The 25000-nt window shown below is 44.2% G+C and overlaps 1 protein-coding gene across 11 annotated transcripts in view; it reads left to right on the plus strand.

Moving 5' to 3' along the window:
• The window catches only part of GPHN (gephyrin), a 1934090-nt gene that overhangs the window by 1203928 nt on the left and 705162 nt on the right, over positions 1-25000 (plus strand). For all 11 annotated transcript variants that reach the window (XM_078659537.1, XM_078659532.1, XM_078659529.1 and 8 more), the window contains one exon: positions 11659-11725. In XM_078659537.1, the coding sequence (XP_078515663.1) occupies positions 11659-11725 (67 nt within the window). The remainder of the gene's footprint in view (positions 1-11658; positions 11726-25000) is intronic.

Genomic DNA, 25000 nt, shown 5'->3' on the forward strand with positions numbered 1-25000 from the left:
GTATTCTTTTGTACGCTCTGGGGTTCATGATCAAGTTTTGAAATATTAGTTAATTCAACAATTACTTCTACTTGTTTGAAGCACATACCTATTCTCAGTGGTAATTTATGAGTTGTAGTTTCTTTCCACCTTTTTGTGTTTCAGACAAGTACGATTTTTGTTGTTGCGGTTTTTGGTACAAACCTTCTTTAAGGCGAGCAGCTTTAATCTAGTTTTTACCAGCCCCCATTGTCATTTTATTTTCCAATAGACCCTGCTTCAATGGATGGAATGGTTCATACAATATTTCCCAGAAAGCAACATACTGAGCTCCACAGCCTTATGAACTGAAACGTGGAGAAGTTTGTTCATAATTACATTCATACCTACCTCTGAAAGCAAATGGCCAGCACAAGAAAGCTAAGGGAATGGGATTCTGGCCCAGTGCTGGTTGCACATTATCACGTCTCTTATAAATGAAGTTTGAGAATGGGTGATTTTCATATAATAAAACTGTAAAGCCTACATGTATATTGACCATTGGAAAAGCTATCAGGTTTTTAGTACTTTTGTAGTTCATTCCTAGGCGAAAAGTAATACTTTTCCTATAAAGGCAATTTTGAATATCCAGGTAAAGTCAGATGGAAAGTTAGGATTGGAAAACCTCAAGCTGGACGTTAAAATGGCTAAACAACTAGGCCTAATGCAGATGGTAAAATATGGACCTGGCAAAAGGCAGGCTTATGATTGAATACCAGCTCAATGTGAATGTGCCAAGTTAGCTAGATGGAGTGCAGTTTATAAATATGAGCATAAAGTGATGGAGATTTATTTTCATTTCAGTGACATAGAAAGAGGGTTTGATAGAAAATGTAAAGTTAAGCAAAGTCTGTGTGAGAGTAGATTTGTGGAGTTTCTGAAAGGACAAAACAAGATAGCATTTTATAGTTACATAAATGGTCACTAGGAATAAAAAATCTTGATTAAGCAAAAGAAACGAGGTGTGGTTAAAAATGGTGGGAGTTTAGGTTGAAAGTAATTGATGCTAAAACATCTAAACGTTTTTGGAAGTTAGTAGTAGATGTTATTTAATCTTCAAAGGAACTCAAAATGTAGTTATATCAGATACGTGTGCGAGGAACATGTAGAAAAATTGTATGCTGGTTCGCCTCGAAATACAAAACCTGCTTGTTTTGATGATGTTGATTCTGGAAGACAGGCCCTTTTAACAAATCTGAGATTTTAAAAAAATAAAGCCTCGTAATGGGACCCTTTAATCATACCTCGGGTCCCATTGTTATTTCTAATTTGGCAGTAAAATAAATCGAATAGGGAATATCCCGGAGGATCGAAGGGGTCTTTAATTAGGCCGAAATTTTAATGTCATGATACCATGTACATCCACTGACTAATGGCCTGATTTTATATGGAATCTGTGGTATCTGCTGATACCATGAATTCAAAGAAACACATGTAGTCTGTCTTCTGTATTCAGACCTCCTTGTGACTTAGTACCTAATTCTACAATAATCTGACTTTTTATATGTTGGAATCGCAATTCCCTGTTACCACGAGTTCCATTTGTATTCCTTACATAGGCCCAGCACTTTAATGAGAGATGGATCATTAGGGTGCTTGTCCACAGGATAATTTGAGTATATTTTGCCAATTGCAAATACAATATTTAATATTTTATTTTCATAGTTCTGATGGTACTACCAATGTAAATAAAATTACATGGAGATATATATATATTCCAAAAGTGCCCCAGAGCATCGGGAAGGCACACAACGGCACTCTCCTCAGTGACAAGCCTCGTTGCAACTCGCCTGTCATTCCCCAAAGTTTTCACCATAAAGCCGAGGCGTTTTGAGGCTTTGCGCCTCTTCTTCTAGGGCTGGCATTGATACACTGTGCACTCACCCTTTCATTTCCTTTATTTAGTACCGTTACCATTAGTGGGCGTGGCCTCTTTAGCCTGATGGTATGCTGGGACTGGTAGTCCTAAAGGGTGAGTATTCAATTATTTCCTTCGTAGGTACAGTGCATTCATTGTCAAATTCAAAAACAGTTATTTCCTTGGTAGGATGGGGTTTCGGCAGATGTGTCTATTTATTAGCATGAGAGCGCCGTGCCACGTGATTTGGGAAGGTTCCACATCATAGCCTTTTTGTTGTTTTTGGAAAATGGTGCTCCTCCCCACGGCAAGGGCTGCCGTGTCAATTATGTATCCCAAAAGTGCCCCAGAGCATCGGGAAGGCACACAACGGCACTCTCCTCAGTGACAAGCCTTGTTGCAACTCGCCTGTCATTCCCCAAAGTTTTCACCATAACGCTGACGCGTTTTGAGGCTTTGCGCCTCTTCTAGTGCTGGCAATGATACACTGAGCACTCACCCTTTCATTTCCTTTATTTAGTACCGTTACCATTAGCGGGCGTGGCCTCTTTAGCCTGATGGTATGCTGGGACTGGTAGTCCTAAAGGGTGAGTATTCAATTATTTCCTTCGTAGGTACAGTGCATTCATTGTCAAATTCAGAAACAGTTATTTCCTTGGTAGGATGGGGTTTCGGCAGATGAGTCTATTCATTAGCATGAGAGCGCCGTGCCACGTGATTTGGGAAGGTTCCACATCATAGCCTTTTCGTTGTTTTTGGAAAATGGTGCTCCTCCCGACGGCAAGGGCTGCCGTGTCAATTATGTATCCCAAAAGTGCTCCAGAGCATCGGGAAGGCACACAACGGCACTCTCCTCAGTGACAAGCCTCGTTGCAACTCGCCTGTCATTCCCCAAAGTTTACACCATAAAGCCGACGCGTTTCGAGGCTTTGCGCCTCTTCTTCTAGGGCTGGCAATGATACACTGAGCACTCACCCTTTCATTTCCTTTATTTAGTACCGTTACCATTAGTGGGCGTGGCCTCTTTAGCCTGATGGTATGCTGGGACTGGTAGTCCTAAAGGTTGAGTATTCAATTATTTCCTTCGTAGGTACAGTGCATTCATTGTCAAATTCAAAAACAGTTATTTCCTTGGTAGGATGTGCCTTCCCGATGCTCTGGGGCACTTTTGTGATATATATATATATATATATATATATCTCCCAAATCACAAAATCAGTTGTTGGTTCTAATCTCATATTTGGTGTTAGGATATGGGTTCTCAACTTTACTCCCAATTTTTAACTCCTAAATACTAGATATTTAATTTTTTTACATGAACAAAGCAAGCTATTTTCGTGTTGAACTGGTTTTTTAGTTTCTTGTTCTCAAGTTGACTTGTGTTACCACCAGTCAAGTTCACCATGCATAAGTCATCATAGAAGTATATGCAATACACCTTTGAAGGTTTGAATAAATATATATGATTTTGTCATGTTTATTCAGAATGTTCCTGGAAAAAGGTATCTCTCAGGCGCGTAACGCCCATTGGGCTCAAAGGGCTTTGCGCCCCTACCCAGTCGTGTGTGTCAGCTCGGGCTGAGACAGCGTCCCAGGGGCACACACACAGTTTTTGAGCTGTTGTGGTCTGGCGTCCGTCTTACTGCATCCTACACAGGTCTTTAAAAGACCATTTACTTGTTAACGAGGCTTTGTTGTTCTTTCACCACTTCTTAGAGGCCCTGCATCTTCACTATGCCAGTTGCTGGAAGAATTAGCCCCCCCTGTGATTTGTATTAGTCCCCTCTGAAATTTGACACCAGTTGTGCCTCTGGTGACTGGTATGTATATTTTGTGATGAATCAAATTACCTATTTCAGTCAGTCAGTCATATTAGCTTTATTCGACATTTGTCATCAAAGCAGGTATACAAAAGTTTTAAAACAGCATGACCGTTAATTAATAGAGACTTAAAATACAATTTCCCAATAAACATTAAAAATCCATTAAAAAGTAGTTAAACATTAGACAAGTAAGCACTTATGAATGTTAGATATAAATACAAGATAACTTATATCACTTATAATACCATATACAAAGATATTCATTAATGTCAGCCTTCACCAAGCTATATCACTTCTTAACAACAGTATAACAAAGATTAATCTAAAAAACTGGAACTAAGGAGCATGAAATATGTAATCACATAATCAATAATCAGACCATTAACCAATATTGATTGCTTGAGATCTAATAGACCATGCCCAGCCTAGATACTTTGCCAGGGCAATGGCAAAAGGTAGCATTGTTTCTAAGTGCAGTAGTCTGAGCGCCATGTCATTACTTCTGGTTCCCAGCATTCTACAGATTGGAGCCAACCACATACGACGCGGGACCGTATATGCTGGACAAACAAATAATAAGTGGGCCAAAGACTCCGAATGTGCATGGCAAACGGGGAAAGAAATGCTAGTTCGCATTTCCCATTTACCTGAAAAAACCCTTACTGGCAATGATCCAACTCTGAACTGAAAGAATAACTTCCTGTCATGTGGCTTGGTTATAGTATCCCAGTATGGTTCTAGCTTTTGTAATGGCTTCACGTTTAAAAAGTGCCCCGTTAGTGTTGAAGAATCACTATTTCTGACGATGTTATCAGTCACCCAAATCCAGTATCTTTGCTTCAACAATGCTTTGGGTGGAAACTGGGTGCTTTCTGGGCAATCTGGCTATATCAGCCAGTGACTTCCTGCCTAAATCATGGAGCAGCGGACGCACTGGGGTACTTTGTGGCAGGTTAGTTATATTCCGTAAGAACCTGTTTTCCGCTGTATTTAGTTTAGAAAGGTTCTTAAATCCCCAGAGCTCTGCCCCATATAACACGGAACTAACAACTTTCATATTATATATTTGCAAAGCTAGATTAACTGGTTTAATTTAAGATGCATTAAATTCAGTTTGCAAAGTTACAGCCAACTGGCGATGCTTGAGTGTGGCCATTTCCAGTTGCTTATTCCACTTCATGTCTTCTTGCATTATGATCCCCAGATATATAAAGTCTTTTACTTGTTCTAAGGGTCGGGTATTCAAAGTCATGTCCGCTCTGAATGATCTATAAGGATTAAAAGTCATGAATTTCGTTTTTGACACGTTGATTTATAAGCCCCACAGATGGCAAAACTCTTCAAAGAGCAGCAGGGCTCGCTGCAACCCGCTCGGTGTTTTAGCGATAATCAACGTGTCATCCGCGAATATTAAAATGGGAATTCTCACACCAGCTAGGGCAGGGGCATCAGTGAGGGTAGCTTCCAGAAATTTCGCAATCCCGTTAATAAACACAGAAAATAAAGTAGGTACTGTTACGCAACCTTGCCGCACACCCCTTTCTACAGGAAATGAGTTAGTGACCTGCCCTTGTGCGCCCCACCTAATTCTTGCTTAATTTCCCTCATGGAGTCTAGCTATGAGAGATAATAATTCGTGGGTCATACCCAGGTCTTGCAGTAATACCCATAATTTGCTGCGGGAGACAAGGTCAAAGGCAGATTTAAGGTCCACAAAGGCAGCATATAAGCTGTCCCTGTCTAGGACCACCGTCTTCCAATAAAGCATTGTAAAGCGAAATATCTGATCAATAGTGCTTGTTCGCGCCTGAAACCCCGCCTGAATTGATGATAGTATGTCCTGCTCCTCCACCCAATCTTGCACCTTATTTAGTACAAGTCATCCCATGACCTTTTGAAGGGAATATATCAAGCTAATTGGCCGATAGTTTCCAGGCTGACTTTTATCCCCCTTTTTAAAATAGGGATTAACCCTGCCCCTTTCCATGAGGCCAGAACTGGTGCACCCTTGGCGATTGTGTTTGCTAAAATCATAATATACTGGCTCCATTACGATTTGTCAAAAACAAATATATCAGCTGGGATTCCATCGGGAGCTTTACCACTCATTACAGTCCCCAGTGCAAGGCTGACATCGGCCTCATTAAAAGCCGGGCCACCAAAATAAGAGTATGAAAGCTCAGCTATCTCATCATCCTCCTCTGTGCTACAAGCGTATTGGGGTTTAAAATGACTAACTCATTGGTCCTGAGTTACATGATTTGTTGGTTCAGATGGCCGGCCACCACTGCCTCACTTTACAACATCCCAAAATTGTTTAGAATTTTTGCTCTCACAAGCACGTTTTAGGTCTAACCATCTATTCTCATTCTAGGTTTTCTTTGCCTTTTACTGTACCTTCATATATGTTTGCCTTGCAATATGCACTTTAATGGGGCCCCCTTCTCTGATTGTGTTCCCAAGGGATCTACGTGCGGCCTTACATTCATTATTAAACCATTTACAAGTATTGCTAGGGTGATTACCCCTGGTCTTACATTGCTTATAAAAATGAATACAAAGCTGGGCAAAAAACTCTTCGTGAAATTCTGTTACAGTCTCAGGGTTTGCGGCATTCGTCATTAGTGCTTCTAATGTAATTATAGCACTGCTAATGAGATTTTCTCAAGGGCCTCAGGATTCTCAAGTAAGTTTGCCTATTTTAATCGTCTCCGGTTATTTGAGGGAGCAACATCCAGAGTAGTTATTTCCCTATGTGCAGGATTAATTTCTTCCCTCATCGATAAATCAAAGGCTGAACACAAGGGATTGTGGTCGCTCTCTAGCCTCTCTATTACCACCATGTCCATAAACACATTCCATAGATTGAAATTAATCAGTAGGTAATCAATGCGACTAGAACTTGTACCATTATTAAATGTACTAGCTCCTTGTCTGTCAGATGGGGATCTACCATTTGCCGCCCTTACGCCTTTCTTCAAACAAATAGAATGTATCTGGATCATCACATCCAACCATTTTTTTATGGGAGCTAGATCTAACTTGGGAATTCCCCACTGGTCGTCTTCCTCATCGATGGAATTGCATTTCTTATTTAGAAGGGGCGCAAAGGTTGCATTAAAATCGCACACAATTATTACATTCCTACCCCTGGAGTGCTGGTCTAGCAAAATATCGAGAGCCGCTATAACTTCCGATTTTTTACAATGTATCCCTCATGCATAGACGTTATAAATATCGATAGACTCCCAATGACCCAGCTTCACCCTAATTACTAGGATGTCCTTGCTAGGGGTCTCAAGTGTCTGGATAGAAAAGCCAATTTCTTCGCAAACCCATATTATTAAGGCTCCTGCGGCTCTACCTTTCCACCCCCAACAGCTGGTATGTTATATATAGTTATAGGTTAAGTAGCCTACACGGAAACAAGGATCTACCATCCAAGTTTCCTGTAGGAGGCAAATGTCATATTGATCCATGAAATCATGCCAGTCGGGAGATGTAATCTTAGAGCTTAACCCAGCTATATTCCAAGATTGCACAGTCAGTCGAGTAGTGGGAGTATATCCTGCGTTTAAATCATTATAGCTATTCAGTGGGCTTCCTCTAGGAATATCCAACTATTTCAGCGAGTTTGATGTTACCATTGTCTTAAGTGAGGGTGGATCACTAATGGCACATGATGTCTTATAATTAGAGGAAACACAGGGCGGGGATTCACCACCTAAAGAGGGAACTTCCCAAATTTCTAGCTCATTATAGGGCATATACAAGAGTCAATCATTAGTCTCCAAAGTGGAGGACCCTACTAGAAAGATGTTTTGTTGCCAAGATACGCGATACCCTTTCAAGGTTTGAATAAGTATGTATGATTTTGCCATGTTTATTCAGAATGTTCCTGGAAAAAGGTATCACTCAGGCACAACGCCCATTGGACTCAAAGGGCTTTGCGCCCCTACCCGGTCGTGTGTGTCAGCCCGGGCTTACAGCATCCCGGGAACACATACAGACAGTTTTTGAGCTGTTGTGGTCTGGCGTCCGTCTTACAGCATCCTTCATAGGTCTTTAAAAGACCATTTACTTGTTAACGAGGCTTTGTTGTTCTTTCACCACTTCTTAGAGCCCCTGCATCTTCGCTCTGCCAATTGCTGGAAGAATTAACCCCCCCCCCGTAATTTGTATTAGTCCCCTCCGAAATTTGACACCAGTTGCGCCTCTGGTCACTGGTATGTATATTTTTGCTGGTTCTCTGAATACCACTAGAGCAGCCATGCTTCGGGATTGATCTTTGCTTTATTGATGATCTCCCAGTCATAACCTCTATCTTAAACTGTTCTTCCGTCTTTGAAGCTTCCTGGTGGAAATCAGACATCTTAGAGCAATTTCATCTAGCTCTGGTGATCTTACCGTGTGGTATACTTGCAGATAACTTTGGCTGGCGGCAGCTCAGAGCATCTAAGCTGCACGGGTGCACATTATGGAACAGTATACTATGTAAGCACTGATTTTCCACAATAATTAATACGTCCAGATATTACTCTTTTTCAATGTTAGAGGTGTAAAACGTAAGTTGAAATCATTATTATTGAGAAAACTTATGACTTAGTTCATGTATCCTCCTTTCCATATGAAGAGGAGTTCATTAATGTATTGGAACAATGAAATATTATTTTGCCATTTTTCTGGCCTACATCCCAGGCCACATTAGATTGCGAAAGCTTTCCATTAAGTTCACAAAGGTGAGGGACCACAAAACGACGCCATGTTAGCTGTGTGGCATGCTAGAAACTCATTGATGTACGCTTTGTACTTCAGTATATAATGCAAGTTGCTTCTTGATGCGCAGGTTTTCTCAGACCTCATGTGTTGCATAATTCTCAATACTGTGAACGCTCTAGGTTTATATCTTCTCAATTCTCAGGCATATTTGGTATGGGTTGGCAAATAAAAGGGTATAGATATTTCACTAATCGTACAGTACTGAAGAGGTAAGGTACTGGAAGCTTGGTGCTTAGTGTTTCCTGAGAATATAGCACGTTTTCGGTGTTTCTTAAATGCAGTGCCTCAAAATGTTGAGTCTCACATATTGTGAAAGTTTTTCTGCAATTACAAGGTCATGTGATTCTCACTAGTTTCTTAATTCCTGTGGGCTGTGTGCTCCTGACTCCTCCTTATGTCAAGGCCTTGGTGCTTGCACTGTATCCAGACGCATTTTCCTGTGTTAATCTTCATTTCATAGCGCGTTTAATCCTTCCTGTAATGGATGTATAACACTTACCTCCCTGCCTCCAGGATTTAGTCTGTTTGTTCCTCAGTATCCCCATCACTTACATTTTTGTACCTGCAACTCAAGAGAATTAATTTAAATGTTCTACCTTTCAGTTAATTTAAACTTTTTTTTAAAACATGTATTTTCTCCTCCGATATCCCCAGTTTCTTTCACTAATTGTGTTTATTTTCTTGTTTTTCATTTTTTTTCCCTTTTGGGATATATGCCTAATGCACCCCTTAACTCCCTTAATTTTTTTTTCATCTTGCACCCTCTATCTTGCCTTATGTTCCTTTCTCCTCTCCTGCTGTTTATGATCATTTCTTTCCCTATTATTTTTTCAATTTCATATGTTTTGTATCAAAATGATTTTCTAAGTCTGACAACGGTGAGGGGTGAAATGCGGTACAAAGTGTTTGCCCCTTTTATTGTCAGATTACAATACTGCTTTGCTTTAAATGAATAAAAAGTAGGTGATTTCAGCAAAAATAGGTGATTTCAGTTACATGCTGAGAAGGAAATTAACCCAGGAGTTAGGGCATTCAAATTTCAGGTCACTTCTCAGTTGTGTATGTGCTTGATGTATTATTTCACCAGACTTCCTGAGCCAGGAGGCCAAATATACTAATGAATGAAAGATAAAGCAGAGTGTTCCGTTTTCAACCACTGATGTTGTCAGGATTGTAATGTCCTAGAAGAGTAAGTAACCCTTTGCCTATCTCCAGAGTTTGGAGAAGTCAAACCACTCACCTGGTCAATGTGCTTGGGGACAGACTGACAGATTGCCTTCTTCATTCTATTGAAGAAGGGCAGGATGGATAACAAGCCTAGATTTCAGAATTATGTTGTATGTTTATAGCTCCCATTCAGCATAGATTGTAATTTCTCTAAATTCTCTCCCTTCTAGGGAAGAGCCTGGCATCCTTATTCAAAATCTTCCAACATGTAAAACAGGCATTGTAAGATAAATTTGGAAGAATTTGTTGCGCCTTATTGTCGTTTGATGACAAGCTCAACAGTCCTCTAATAGGGAAATAATCTGCTTCTGACCAAAGAGTTTTCATTTTTAGACATTAGAAATCCTTAGACCAGGGGCGGCCTTAGGCATGTGCAAGCTGTGCACCTGCACAGGGCCACCAAACCCCAGGGCCACAACGCCAATATATATCCTTAATATAATAATTCTCTGAGGATGGATACATATTTGTGTGGTGGCCCCTGGCAGGGATTTGGCGGACTCCGGCTCTGTTCAACTTCCAAATACCCTGACCCCCCTCTTCACTGTCCTCCACGCTCCGCCCGGACCCCCTCTTCCAGGGCCCCCTACCTACGCTCCCTGCCCAGGGCCGCCATGAGCCTAGAGCCGCCCCTGCTTAGAATCTTCCTCCATTTTAGAGTTCTTTTCTAACAAATTTGCTTATGCTTTGGTCTTCAGTTAGCTAATTATTTACTTGAGTAGAAGATCACCAACCTTTGTTGTCTGTTTGTTGGACAATTTTGACAAAGTATGCTTTCTTGTGACTTCTGCTTGTTAATAGAGTAGGAATTTTGTCTTGCATCTGCTTGGGAAGTCTTTATTTGATTTAATTGCTTAACAGTGCTTGTTTTTTAAGATGACATACTTTGTGCTGTAGCAACTTGCTCTGTTAATGGTCCATATACTCATTCATATCAAGACTCAGTAATCAGTTCACCTCTCCTAAAGGACTAATCATGACTTTTCAAAAGCTGAGGTAGCTGCCATAACTAAAACACTCAGGATTGACTGCTACCATTATCATTGTTTGGTTCTTTCCTTTTCTTTAATACCAAGGGTCACAGAGAACAAACACTAACATGCTTAGTCTTTGGGATAAGAAATAGAGATCTTGCATCTCGAATTCTGAAGCTAGCACGTGGCTCCCAATGATATGTCGATTTCATTTGAATCCAAGTATGCATCTGCCTTAAATTGTACAAGAAGTTAAGTTTTTTGGGAACTTAGATGTTTTTGTTTACTGGGACCCAAGACAACAACAAGAATTTGCTTTATTTAAAACGTAGAATTTATTGTTACCTCGCAACTGAGACCCTCCAATGACTTTTTGCTCCTTGCTCAATGCTGTAATAAAGAGAGCCGGCTACTGCTCTCTGTAAGCATTTGGCACATCTGCTTCTTACCACTTCAGACGAAAGCCACACACAACTATCTAATAGCATCTCCCAACATTGGTACCTTCAGCTAAATCATTCTAATGTATCTTCGACCATAAGGTAACCATGCAATCCCACAAATCCAAAACGATCTCTTTCCAGCTCGATAGTAAGCTTAAAGCTAGAATCCCACTAGGCCATTTCAGAACAGTTGTCCAATCTTTGGTTCTATCTCATTTTGATGGTGGGAAAGCCATGCTAGCTGGCCTCCTCCTCCAACTGTACTTTGTACGTAAAGCACTTCTTTACAAAGGGGATGTTCAAAGACGCGACTTTGATGTAAAGAAAGTCTTTGGAAACTAGTGTTTAGTTAAGTAACTTGGTTGCCCCTATTAATGCCACAGGATGTTAGCTGCTAACTGTGGCAGCTGTTGCAGCAGTCATTGTGCTAATCCTAGCTCTCGCCCCTCTTTTCTTCTCCTGATTTCTAAAATGATCCAAGAACTAAATCCTTCCTCTTCATCTTTCCTGCTTCTCTCTCCCCTCCCCCCCCCCAGGCCTGTGTGTGGAATCCGAGGGAAGACTCTTATCATTAACCTGCCTGGCAGCAAGAAGGGGTCACAGGTAAGAACTGTGTATATGTGCTTCTGAATAATGTTTCTTTGTTTTACATACCAGTGCATTTTACAAAAGATGATATCTGCGTAAAAGGATTACCTTTTGCAGGCTTGTGTATTCAGTATGCACATTTTTCAGCATATCCCCTTATAAACAATAGCTTTTGTTTAACAAAAATATTTCTTAATCCTTTTGAGTAACAGCACCTGAGGGAAATGTTAAGAATTAAGAAGTAAAATGCAATTTTCAACTTGTCTGAATTGTTTGTGAAAAAAATCCCTGTTTTCTGTTTATGCCTCTCTGTTTCCATCTGAATCTTTATAGTAGTCAGTTTGTTCGATGCTCATTGCTGGTACATGTATGTGTGACTTGCAGAACACAAGTTAAGCTGCCGGTCTGGTACTTCCGCGGAAAAGTATGGGGTTACCCTATGTTCCTCAGAACCTGGGTTAAGTACAGTTTACAGCGTATTGGTTCTGTACGATTTAGTTTGTGCACATCATACTCATTAGGGGGGGTCATAACAGGGAGATCCTCCATCCGGGTCAAAAGATCCCTATGGCAATCACAAATGCACATATGCCATAAAATAAATAAATGTGTTTATATTGTTTAGGCAACAGTTGATGCAGCATGAGCAACAACATTGATCATTTTAAGAGGAACAGAAGGTGCTCGGTTAGTGGTGAATGGAAAGTGCTCGTGCAAAAAAGTGATCATGCTGTTACGATCAGTCATGTAATAAGTATGAACATTTTGTAATAAACTGTCCATTGTACAATTTCCGAAAACCTTATGGCTGTGTGTTCACAAATTTAGGCCTACACTAGCAGCCAATTTCAATGTTAAAGAATGTAGATAAAGAAAAACCAAAGGAAATGATGGACGGAGTGTTGACAATACAAGCACTCACCCCCAGTCAACTGATCTGGGTTTAATCCATCACCGTTCTTTAGCCCACTCTGCCACCCCAGTTCAGACATGGCCATATGCAAATCAGTCTGACCCTGTGCCTCATGGGAACAGTCCAGCCCGAACTGCCAAGCCATGCTTTCCCTGGACCGGAAACAAGCTACCGAGGACCGGTTTCTGGCATTTCAGCCGTCTTCAGCCCGGCTTGCTTGAATCCAGTGGCAAAGTGAGCAAGGGACTCACGTCTGAGCATACCCTGCCAACTTATGGCGAGCAAAGAAAAACCAAAGGAAATTATGGACGGAGCGTTGACAATACAAGCACTCGCCCCCAGTCAACTGATCTGGGTTTAATCCATCACCGTTCTTTAGCCTACTCTGCCACCCCAGTTCAGACATGGCCATATGCAAATCAGTCCAACCCTGTGCCTCATGGGAACAGTCCAGCCCGAACAGCCAAGCCATGCCTTCCCTGGACCGGAAACAAGCTACCGAGGACCGGTTACTGGCAGTTCAGCCGTCTTCCGCCCGGCTTGCTTGAATCCAGTGGAGATCCATAACCATATATAATATTATGGAAATCTGAGGTGACTTGCAATATCCTCATAATGTATGGCTAGGGGTACTTTATCCCATATCATACATGGTGACATGTTCATCTTTCCCACAAACCTCTCAAAACCTTGGTGGATAGCTCTTTCATTTGAAAGAGACCATATGTTTGCAAACATGAAGAATTCAAATAGAACCTCTAGTGCAAAATAAAACACATGAAAAACCACTAGATATTTGTTGAAAAATATATTGAAAACAGTTCAATACAAGTCAGTTAAAAAAAAAAAGCTGCATTAGTCCGGAAAGTGTAGAAACAGGCTGAAAGGTTCTAAGTTTTCTATAAATGTCTAAGGATAACAAAAAGTAAATATGTTCTTTTTGCTAGTCACTGGAAGGTAGAAATTTAGAGTAGAAGAAAGAATAGCAACATCCTTTTTTGTTGCTTTAGATATTTGCTCCATGACCTAACCTGCCTTTCACCTCGGCTGCTTGCTCTGGCAGAAGGCATTTTCATGTCAGAACTAGACTATAATAACTTATTACAGTTGAGTCCTGATGTCTTTTTCCCTTTAAACAGCAACTAGGTGCATCAAAAGTCGATGATTATAAGGAAATTAGAGACAGGAGTTTTTACAGGGATTGTAGAATCCCATGTATTATAATGAAGTTAACAATTTGTGTTTTGTTTCATCCGGCTATTGAGTTTTGCATTTGGAATGTCTGTTTCTTCTCCTTGGGCATTCAATTGATATTGCCTCTTGTTTTGTACAATTAGAACCAATCCGGTATTTGCTTTTACTTCTGTCTTGCCTCCGTCTATCCTCTGTGTGTCTGGTCGCCTGACAATCTTCTCCAGTGCCCCTCCTGGCCCGTTTGTATTAATCTGACCAGAACTCTAATGGATTGCAAAACACCATGACACTCTTAAGGAGAGCCCTGCTGCATAAGAACTACATTTTAGCAATCTCGTCCAAATTTCTTACAAAGGTGGAATTTGTTTACAGAAAAACTAAATTGAATTTCTTCAAAAACTGGTGAAAACACCTTTCATGGCTGGTTTCTGTAAAGGGCCCTGCAAGAGCAACTAATTCATATCATTGCCACATCATCAATGAATCTACCTGTCAGACTCACAGTTCCCCAACCTCCTCTTACAAATGACTTCTCCTAAGTGTGACCCCTTTGGCAATTGAAAATCTACGTGAGTGCTGTTTCGGTCCCCTTGCTCACAAATCATGGGCTAAATACCTTTTTATGCTGATGAGTTCTTGATACTACAAGGAGGTGACAAAGATGGAGTAACCTTGTAGAGCATCCAGTGCCTTCACAGTCTGTGGTTACAAACGATACTAAATGTGTGCCATTGATTGCCAGTGAGCAACACAGCACTCACTTCAGGGTACAGGGACTCTTTTGCCCCTTCTGTACTGTCCCAGTCTGTAGGGCAGCAAGAGACAGCAGATGGTCCATCCCTTTTATTTCCACTAAGATCATGGAAACAGAAGAAGGACCCACCAATGAGTGGTCATTCAATGTATTGACAGCCGTCTTTTTTAGGTCTTGCATATCAACCAGGCAAGCTGTCTGGTTGGGAAATACATATTGTGAACTTACAAAGTTCTGACAGCCAACTCATTGCTTACGACTAGTTGTCTTACTTGTCACCTTCATTCGCTTGCTTCTTATTTGATGTCTTGCCGCCGCCTTTTTCTTGTGTTTGTTCATTCCCTGTAGCATATCCTCCTTACAATCCTTTTTGATTTCAATTACTTTATTGGTATTTTTTCAAACACAAAATAAGTAAAAGACACAGAACAGATGAGTTAAAGAAAAGCAATTAATCAAAAGCCACCAAGGATAAAGGTTGATGAAGTAGCTTTACAAGTGATTGGTTGAATTTTATCCTTCAATGACTACATTTTTTTCTTTTTCATTCAGTACTCCATAAGGGTGCATGTGTTTTCCATCTCTCTCCCTCGTGTGCTGCTTCCCCCTCAAATACTTACCCCTGGACTGTGTTGCTCTCCACCCCTCCCAGCATGACTTTAGAAGCATCGCAACAATTTTGACTGGGGTATGGCTGAAGAGCAGGCTTTCATGTTGTTTTTGTTTTATCCATCGCATTCAACATATTGAATGAAGCACAGCTTTGGCGCACAGAGGCTTTAATGGCTCTGGGAGAAGGCGACATCTGTTGCACTCACTCAGCTAGCATCTGAGGCAGACGGTGTACTTAGCATGGCATTTCTACTGCAGGTCCGTAAATCTACACCTTGGGCTATTACAGATGACTTAGTCTCTAAATCATCTAAATCATGTGGAAAGTAAATTAAGCCTTGGCAAGTGTTTCCATTTCAAGTCTGACACTTTTGTAATCTTTTTAAATCCTTTTCAGAGTTTCCTTAGTGAAAAGTATTTAAAAAAATAAACAATTGGGGAGGATCAACGCGCCTGATCAAGATGGCCGCGTGAGCTCTCGGCTGCTCCAGGACCTTTCCCCTGCCTCATTATCCTGAACAACATCCTGCCAACTGAGCTTGGCAATAGCTCGCTGATAGTACTGAGCTTGGCAATAGCTTGCTGATAGTGCGCGGTGCACCAGGAGCCGAGTCTGCCTCTCCGGTGACGCCGCAAACCCGAGATACGGACTGTGCAGTTCCGGGACTGAACCCGGGGACAGAAGTTTAAAGGCGGCTGCCACGCAGTGCAACGACAGCGGGGGCCCGGACCGGAAGTCGCCCGTCGGGTCCACCCGCGAGCAGCAGCGTGGGAAAAGAGACAGAGGAGGCGAGCCGTGGGGGGTGTGCAGAAGCTATGGCGTTGGTGAAAGGGCCCTCTTCGTGCTATTGTCTGAGGGCGACCGAGAGTGAGCCTGAGCAAATTGGAGGTACTGTGGTGGAATAAGAGGCAGAGGAGATTCTGGGGTGCCGGTGTGCTGTGCCCCGGGACCGGGGGCGGGAGTGAGGCCTGGCCCCCCCCCCAGCTCGTTGTCAACGCGAGGAGGAGTGACTAAGCCAGGAGATAGACCTGGGGCAATATACCGGGGTCCCACAAGGGTGCCTTTGGACGATTCGAGAGGCCTGGGGCAACGTGTGGACTAGGGTAAAGAGGCCCAGACCAGAAGTAGTAACATATCGCTCAGGAAGAGCCAGTGTGCCAGGACCTGGGCTGTGGTCGGTTGCCTTTTGCCACCCCCTCCCCCGGTGAATATAGGAATACTGAACCTTTGTGACCTGGTGACCCCACGCACGTGCCCCGGGTGAGGTTGGGAAGAGATACCCCTCGATTGCTCCCTGGGCTGACACTGGTGAAGTGGCAAGAGCGGATTGAGAAATGGCAACTAAGCCAGATGTGGAGAAGCACTCGTCCAGAATATCGAATGGGTCGAAACAAGTGCAGGCGAATAAACTTGACCGCTGTACGATGCCAAGGAGCTCCCCGTCCGATTCGAGACACGGCGCAGTGGGTGGAGGTGACTCAGGGGACCTGGGACAGACTTCACGTTGTCGGATGTCATGGCGGCAATAGCAGTGATTAAATCCTCCCTTGGGCAACAGATGGCGGCGCTGGACACTAAACTTGATACTGTCTCTATAGAGATTAACCTCATACGTGCAGACCTCACTAAGGTTAATGAAAAGGTCAAATCCCTGGACATCAAGACGGCTAGTTTGGTGGATGATGTGGCGCAGCTACAGCAGGACGTGAGTGCCCTCCAATCTTCCCGCAGCCTTGTGGAGCGTAAACTGGATGAATATGAAGGGAGGGCCCGGCGCAATGATATCCGCATCTTAGGAGTTCCGGAAAAATCGGAAGGCCCGGCCCCTGACCTGTAATTGGAAGAATTAATCCTCCAGCACCTCAAGCCCAAAGGGATCGGAAAATTCTTCACTATTGAACGTGCGCATAGAGTTCCCGGTGGAAGACCGAGGCCTGGTACGCCCCCGCGCCCCATGATTGCCAGGGTGCTAAACTTTAGAGACAGAGACTCTATCCTGCAGGTGGCCCATCAGGGAGGACCTCTACGGTATGAAAATGCCTAAATTGTGTTTATTGACTACGGGGTTGAGGGGGGGTGGGAACGGGAAGCCGACATCCTCCCTTTTTACTACATTTAGTAGCTTAGTAGTTTTGTGTGTAGGGCGACAGGCACTCTGATAGTTGGGGATGGGCGAATGCCGTGTGCAGGGGTGCAGGGAGGGTGGGAGGAGGGCAGGGGTTGTATCGAGTTGTGGATCACAGTTCGTAAAGATTTTTGCAATGTTGTTTTTTTTCTTTTTTCCTTTCTTTGGATCAGGGGACAACACTATGATCGTATTGTATCCATACCGGTTCAATGTCGAATGTTAGTCAGGGATCGGGGCTAAAAGTGCTAAGCTGGAATGTGAACGGCCTGGGAGACAGAATTAAGAGAGGGATGATTGTCCAGTTGATTAGAAGACACTCCCCGGATGTAGTACTATTACAGGGGACCCATCTTATTGGTATTCGTTGCATGGCCCTTCATAAGGGGGGTTATAAGTTGGTGGCACATGCTGGGTTCACCACAGGGTCTAGAGGGGTTGGGAACCTTGGTTAAGAACTCTTTTCCCCTAAACATTCAAGCTACATGGTCTGACCAGAGGGGCCGCTATATGGTCTGACCAGAGGGGCCGCTATATTGGTGTATCAGGGCAGTGGGAAGGGAAGACAGTCACTTTCGTGTCCATATATGTCCCGCCCGGCCTCCAATCTGATACTTTCCGGGGCCTGGGCGCTATCTTCCTAACTGTGCCTTTGAGCCGCCTGGTGATGGGGGGAGACTTTAATGTGGTGGTGGACGGGGAGATAGACAGACACCCGGCCAGAGCGCTGAGACCGGCACAGAAGTGGCTTCCTGACTTCCTAGACATGACTGGGCTTGTGGATGGTTGGAGGATACGTAACCCAACAGGGCTACACTATACGCACATGTCCGCCGCACACCACAGTCTGTCTAGAATTGACTATATTCTGGTACCGGCGGCCCAGGCTGCTGCGGTTAGGGAGGCGTGACACCTAGGGAGGGGGATCTCCAACCACTCTCCCACATGGCTTCAGCTTGAGATTGGCCAATTTGCAGTAGGTAGGGTGGCTCCTATTAATGCATGGCACCAGAAAGACTCAGACACCAAGAAAGAGATCGTTAAGATAACGGAGAGATATTTCCAAGAAAATAGGGGCTCAGTGGACTCTTCGCAAACCCTGTGGGAAGCATATAAGACCGTCATTCGGGGGGAGGTACTGTCATTGGTAGTGGGGAAGAAAAAGAAGCACCAGGCGGAAAAGGAAAGGGCGGAGGCGGAAGAGATAAAATTGAACGAGGAGGTAGCTGGGGCAGCAACTCCGGAGGGTATGCACCTCTTAAAATTGCGACAAGACGATTATAGAGGCCTCCCAAGAGACAAGGCCATAGCTCAGAACGCCGATACTCAGAGCAGAATATACAAGAATGGGGACAAGGCTGGTAAATTGATAGCGTGGCTGGAGAAGGGAGAATGGGCATCGAGACTGGTGCCAGAACTAAAGGGAACGGATTCCACGATAGTCACCGACCCACAGGCAGATGCGGATGAGTTCTTTGAATATTATGGCGGGGTGTATACCTCGGTCGGTGGGTACACAGAGGAATATAATAGTACAATGATTAGAGATATCCAGATGCCTATGCTTTCGGACGAAAACTGGGAATATTTAGATTCCTCCCTCACGGATGATGAAGGTGCGCAGGCCATCAGAGGGGTGCACTCCGGGAAGGCTACCGGCCCGAACGGAATTCCCATAGAACTGTATAAACTAAGTGCTAATAAACTCGCCCCGTTTATCCGGTCTATGTTCCTGGAGAGTAGAGAGAGGAGCCAGCTCCCGTATGACCAGCGGGTGGCTAACATTGTGGTCATCCACAAGGCGGGTAAACCCAAGACGCTCTGTTCCTCATATAGACCAATCTCGCTGCTAAATGCCGAGCAAAAATCCTCGCGAAGTTGCTTGCGACACGATTGGTCAAGGTAATAACCACCTTGATACACCCGGATCAATCCGGGTTCATGCCCTGCCGTAATACGGCCCTCAATTTGCACAATCTGCACGGGATACTGGGCAGGTCCCCAACGGTCCAGGAACCGGCAATATTGGTGTCCTTAGACGCCACCATGGCATTTGATAGAGTTGAGTGGCCCTACCTATTTGCAGTACTGGGGAAGATGGGCTTCATTCCGGAGTTTGTTAGCTGGGTACGTCTACTATACGCAAATCCCCTAGCTAGAGTAGTTGTAAATAATCGCAAGTCAGACGACTTTCCGTTTGGTAGAAGCACGGGGCAGGGATGTCCCTTGTCCACGCTTCTGTTTGCTCTTGCCCTTGAGCCCTTGGCGGCGTGGGTCCGGTGGGACCGTTCGATACGAGGCCGGCGGTAGACGTTGGACTGGGAGGACAAAATTTCATTATATGCTGACGATATCCTGCTTTACCTTACCAACCCAAGGGGATCCCTGATTTGCTTTCTTGATATGCTAGCTATATTCGGGAGGTATTCTGGTTTCGCAATAAACTGGGCGAAATCATCCTGAGTCCCAGGAACCCATACGCAATAACATCGCCGTATGGCGACGCTACATAGACGACGTGTTTATGATTTGGCAAGGTGATGAGACCACACTATTTGAGTTTTTTTCTTGGGTCAACACTTGCGATGACCATCTGAGATTCACTCATGAACACTCCCGTGATGAATTAACTTTCTTGGATGTTAACATCAGGAGGGAAGATAACCGGCCTGAGACCAAAACCTTTTACAAGCCAACCGCAAAAAACAACTTACCACATTTCACCAGCTACCATCCCCGGACCCTACGGGAAAATCTCCTGGATGGGCAATTTTTGAGGCTACGGCGAAATTGTAGCAATCTGTCCACTTATAAACAACAAGCGAATGCATTGACAGTCAAATTGGAAAACAGAGGGTACCCGAAGGGGATAATAAACAAGAGCCAGAAGAGGGCTAGAAACCAACACAGGGATGCTCTTCTGGAGGACAACCGTCCAACAGAAAATGGTGAGATCCCTCTAACGTGCGTGACAACTTTCAACCCGCTATCAAACGCAGTGAGCAAATGTATATCCAAAAATTGGAGAATCATCACCAGCAATAAGACACACTGGCAGAAGCCTCTTTTTTCATATAAAAGGGCTACAAGTCTTAAAGACTCCCTGGTCCACACGCGACCAAGGGAAGAAAGAAACAACAACCAAGCACCTAGTGTTCTTAACGCGTGGGGATTACCACCAGTCACAGGACACCACCCATGTGGGAATTGCAACATTTGCCATCTCACCTCACACACAAAGTTTCTGGATTTGACGGACGGCACACGATGGGAACAACGCAGCCACACAAATTGTAACACCTCCAATGTTGTGTACCTGATTACTTGCAGATGCAGTCTACAGTACGTGGGGATGACATCTAGACGCATAAAAATCAGGATATGTGAACATCGTAGCAACATACGCTGTAAGAAATCAACAACAAAATTGACATCCCATTTTCTACAATTTAATCACACACAGAATGACCTGGATTGGACAATCCTCGAGCACCTGGAAAGTGGTTCTGAGTCCACATTATTCGAGAAAGAACAACGCTGGGTGTATCGCCTTGTCACTAATAAAACTGGCCTCAATGATGACATACCATGGGGCAGTGTGCTAAGGAGATAGATATATTCAGTTCCAGTTTCATAGAATTTTTTTGCCCACTGACCTGTGACTATGCCCCATTTTGCCTTCTACTCTTGGAGTACAACTTTTGAGTACTAGTTTTTGAGTATTTTTTAAGGAGTTCATCATGCATAGAGATATAGCCAATATCAGAGGGGTAGATGTAGGTCCCTACATATGAACACCCACTCGAGTTTCATACACATTCCCAAAGGTTATGAACCGTCTGTACCATCCACTAGTCTACCCATTCACTAGTGTGGAACTGTTTGCGGTCTAACACCAATAGGCATCTGCCCTCGGTAGGAATGTCTATTCCCTCTCTAATACATGTCTCACGCCATTTGCGTATACAATTGCAGGTTGCCCGCTACTTAGAAAAATAGTACTCACACAGGGTTCTAATTCAACCCAATAACATTTACACCTTTAATAGTGTTATTATTATTATTATTCTTATGAAATCAGGGCGGGTCATCCCTCTATTCATTTATACCGCACCGGGATTCGAACCCTCATTTCTAAACCTTTTTCCCGGGCCTGTTCAGCTTTCAGGCGTTGGACGCGTCAGTTACCTATTGACGTCACCCACCCATCAGAGCACGCCTAGCCAATCACGCAATCATCATACTTAAGCTGATCCCTCTCGCTTTCCGCTACTCCCGGAAGACAGCAGCCGAGAGAGCAGGTATACAGAGGGGAGTCGCGGGTGCCGAAGTAAGTCCTCCCTGCCATCTTTCTCCTTAAAATCGATTTCTTGATCATCTCGCTCGTGCTGACTCTTTGCGGGTTTTTTTCTCAATCAGATAGACACCGCGTGAAGGAGTCCCACGCTGTCTCTACCGAAGGGGCGTGACTATGCCTCTAAGGAAGTGAGTTTACTAACATTCACGACCATCGCAATTGCCTAGCATTTCTCCCGCTTTTGGAGGGGAGTTCCCTGATTACTCCATGTTTTTGACCCTAACTATTTGGGCATGATGAAGTTTCTTTTAAAACACTGCATTTTCAACTGAACGTTTCACGACTTAGAAACGATTAGTACATTGCTCGCCGAATTTCACAATGATCCAATTAGTTGAGCAATGACCTGATGCCGGTCCTTCCAATTGGACGGTTGTTCAGGTTGATTTAGGTGCAACTAACCCCTTAGCTTGGGCGAGCACCTTACAGTTGGGGGGATATAAATTAAGTATTACGCCAAAGCCTGCACAGACTAATGTCAATATTGACATATCATTGAAGAAATCAAGTATTGAATTTTCCTTCATGTGTGTTTGTGTCTGTCTTTTTTCTCCCTACAGGTTTTTGATGTATCCCTACTAAAAATTGTAGTGGGTAACTACGGAAACTATCCGGTACTTTTTCACTGTATATATTTTTCACATTTCGAGCCTCCTGGGAGGGTACGCCTTAGCGCGTGTACACCACCGGAGGACTTTTGCGTAGGTCCTGACGAATGCTGAGAAAATTGCAAATTTACAGCAGAAACATGTTGACCAACTTTTGATCTTTATTAGGACTCTGGTTCCGTAACTCAGAACCTTGAGTAGTCCGTCCACTTTGTTTTTACTTAATGCAGGTTGGCCATTATTAAAGATTTTTGTAAAGGCACAACCTTTGCATTTTTTAATACACTTACACATTCACGTTTAGTCACCTCCTAATTTGGGCACTGTTGCACTCACCACATCCTGCTCCGCTGTAATCAGGCGTCGTAGCACGCTGGGGGGACATTCGGTCACCCCAGCGGGGACCCAATGATGAAGCATGTCACCAACTAGTGGTGAGTGAGGGTCCTTCTAATAAGCAAGGTTCTTTCCCTCTTTTTAACACTGGGTGATTATAAAGCCCATCAGGGTTTATCCTTAGAGGAGGACCTATTGGGCGTGCATAGGGAGATAGATAGATTTCGCTGTGCGCATGCACGTGTGTGAGCATTGATCACATGTGCAGCACAGAGCGAAATAACATTACACCTCAGTATCTTAGTTTGATAGCACCGTTATCACAGTCACTCCTTTGTTGTTAATTTACATTTGGTTGGGGTACAGGAGTGCCTACTCATGCCCTTTCTCTCTTGTTGATATTGACTAAGCATATAAGACCGTCATTCGGGGGGAGGTACTGTCATTGGTAGCGGGGAAGAAAAAGAAGCACCAGGCGGAAATGGAAAGGGCGGAGGCGGAAGAGATAAAATTGAACGAGGAGGTAGCTGGGGCAGCAACTCCGGAGGGTATGCACCTCTTAAAATTGCGACAAGACGATTATAGAGGCCTCCCAAGAGACAAGGCCATAGCTCAGAACGCCGATACTCAGAGCAGAATATACAAGAATGGGGACAAGGCTGGTAAATTGATAGCGTGGCTGGAGAAGGGAGAATGGGCATCGAGACTGGTGCCAGAACTAAAGGGAACGGATTCCACGATAGTCACCGACCCACAGGCAGATGCGGATGAGTTCTTTGAATATTATGGCGGGGTGTATACCTCGGTCGGTGGGTACACAGAGGAATATAATAGTACAATGATTAGAGATATCCAGATGCCTATGCTTTCGGACGAAAACTGGGAATATTTAGATTCCTCCCTCACGGATGATGAAGGTGCGCAGGCCATCAGAGGGGTGCACTCCGGGAAGGCTACCGGCCCAAACGGAATTCCCATAGAACTGTATAAACTAAGTGCTAATAAACTCGCCCCGTTTATCCGGTCTATGTTCCTGGAGAGTGGAGAGAGGAGCCAGCTCCCGTATGACCAGCGGGTGGCTAACATTGTGGTCATCCACAAGGCGGGTAAACCCAAGACGCTCTGTTCCTCATATAGACCAATCTCGCTGCTAAATGCCGAGCCAAAATCCTCGCGAAGTTGCTTGCGACACGATTGGTCAAGGTAATAACCACCTTGATACACCCGGATCAATCCGGGTTCATGCCCTGCCGTAATACGGCCCTCAATTTGCACAATCTGCACGGGATACTGGGCAGGTCCCCAACGGTCCAGGAACCGGCAATATTGGTGTCCTTAGACGCCACAATGGTATTTGATAGAGTTGAGGGGCCCTACCTATTTGCAGTACTGGGGAAGATGGGCTTCATTCCGGAGTTTGTTAGCTGGGTACGTCTACTATACGCAAATCCCCTAGCTAGAGTAGTTGTAAATAATCGCAAGTCCGACGACTTTCCGCTTGGTAGAAGCACGGGGCAGGGATGTCCCTTGTCCACGCTTCTGTTTGCTCTTGCCCTTGAGCCCTTGGCGGCGTTGGTCCGGTGGGACCGTTCGATACGAGGCCGGCGGTAGACATTGGACTGGGAGGACAAAATTTCATTATATGTTGACGATATCCTGCTTTACCTTACCAACCCAAGGGGATCCCTGATTTGCTTTCTTGATATACTAGCTATATTCGGGAGGTATTCTGGTTTCGCAATAAACTGGGCGAAATCGGTGCTCTTCGTCCTTAGTGGTGATCCACGGGTAATACCGCAGGTCTGCCCAATACAAATTGAGCCGTTGGGGTTTAAATACCTTGGTATCTATTTCACGCTCGACGCAAAGTTAAGGTATGCTATTAATTTAGGCCCCCCTTTGGCTCGTTTTCGGAGAAATGTGGAGCGCTGGAAGACTCTAACGCTCTCCCTCGTGGGCAGGGCGGTGCTTTTCAAGATAATGGCCCTTCCTCGATTCTTATATGCACTCCAGAACACAATGGACCCAGTACCGGCATCCTATTTCAGGGAAATAGAGGCCCTTCAGAGACAGCTTCTATGGGACGGTAGACCCCGAATAGCATTCACTAAACTCACTCTTCGCTGGTATGACGGGGGATAGGATTGCCGGATCTACGGAAATACTATTGGGCCTTCCAGCTGGCGGCAGTGAATCATTTCATGTGCGGGCCCCCCGGGGATCTGGGTTATGCTATGGACCGCCGGCAGGTGCCAGGGAATGATTTTACCAAGGCTCTGTTTGCCAGACCTCGCCGGTTTCCCCTACCAGGACCAACGGCGCACGCCTTGCACGTGCGGCACGCGGCCAACAGACATCTCGGGTGGGAGGGGAAACTCACACTTGCCACC

Source organism: Lissotriton helveticus, chromosome 9, assembly GCF_964261635.1.
Source record: "Lissotriton helveticus chromosome 9, aLisHel1.1, whole genome shotgun sequence".
Taxonomy (NCBI): Eukaryota; Metazoa; Chordata; class Amphibia; order Caudata; family Salamandridae; genus Lissotriton; species Lissotriton helveticus.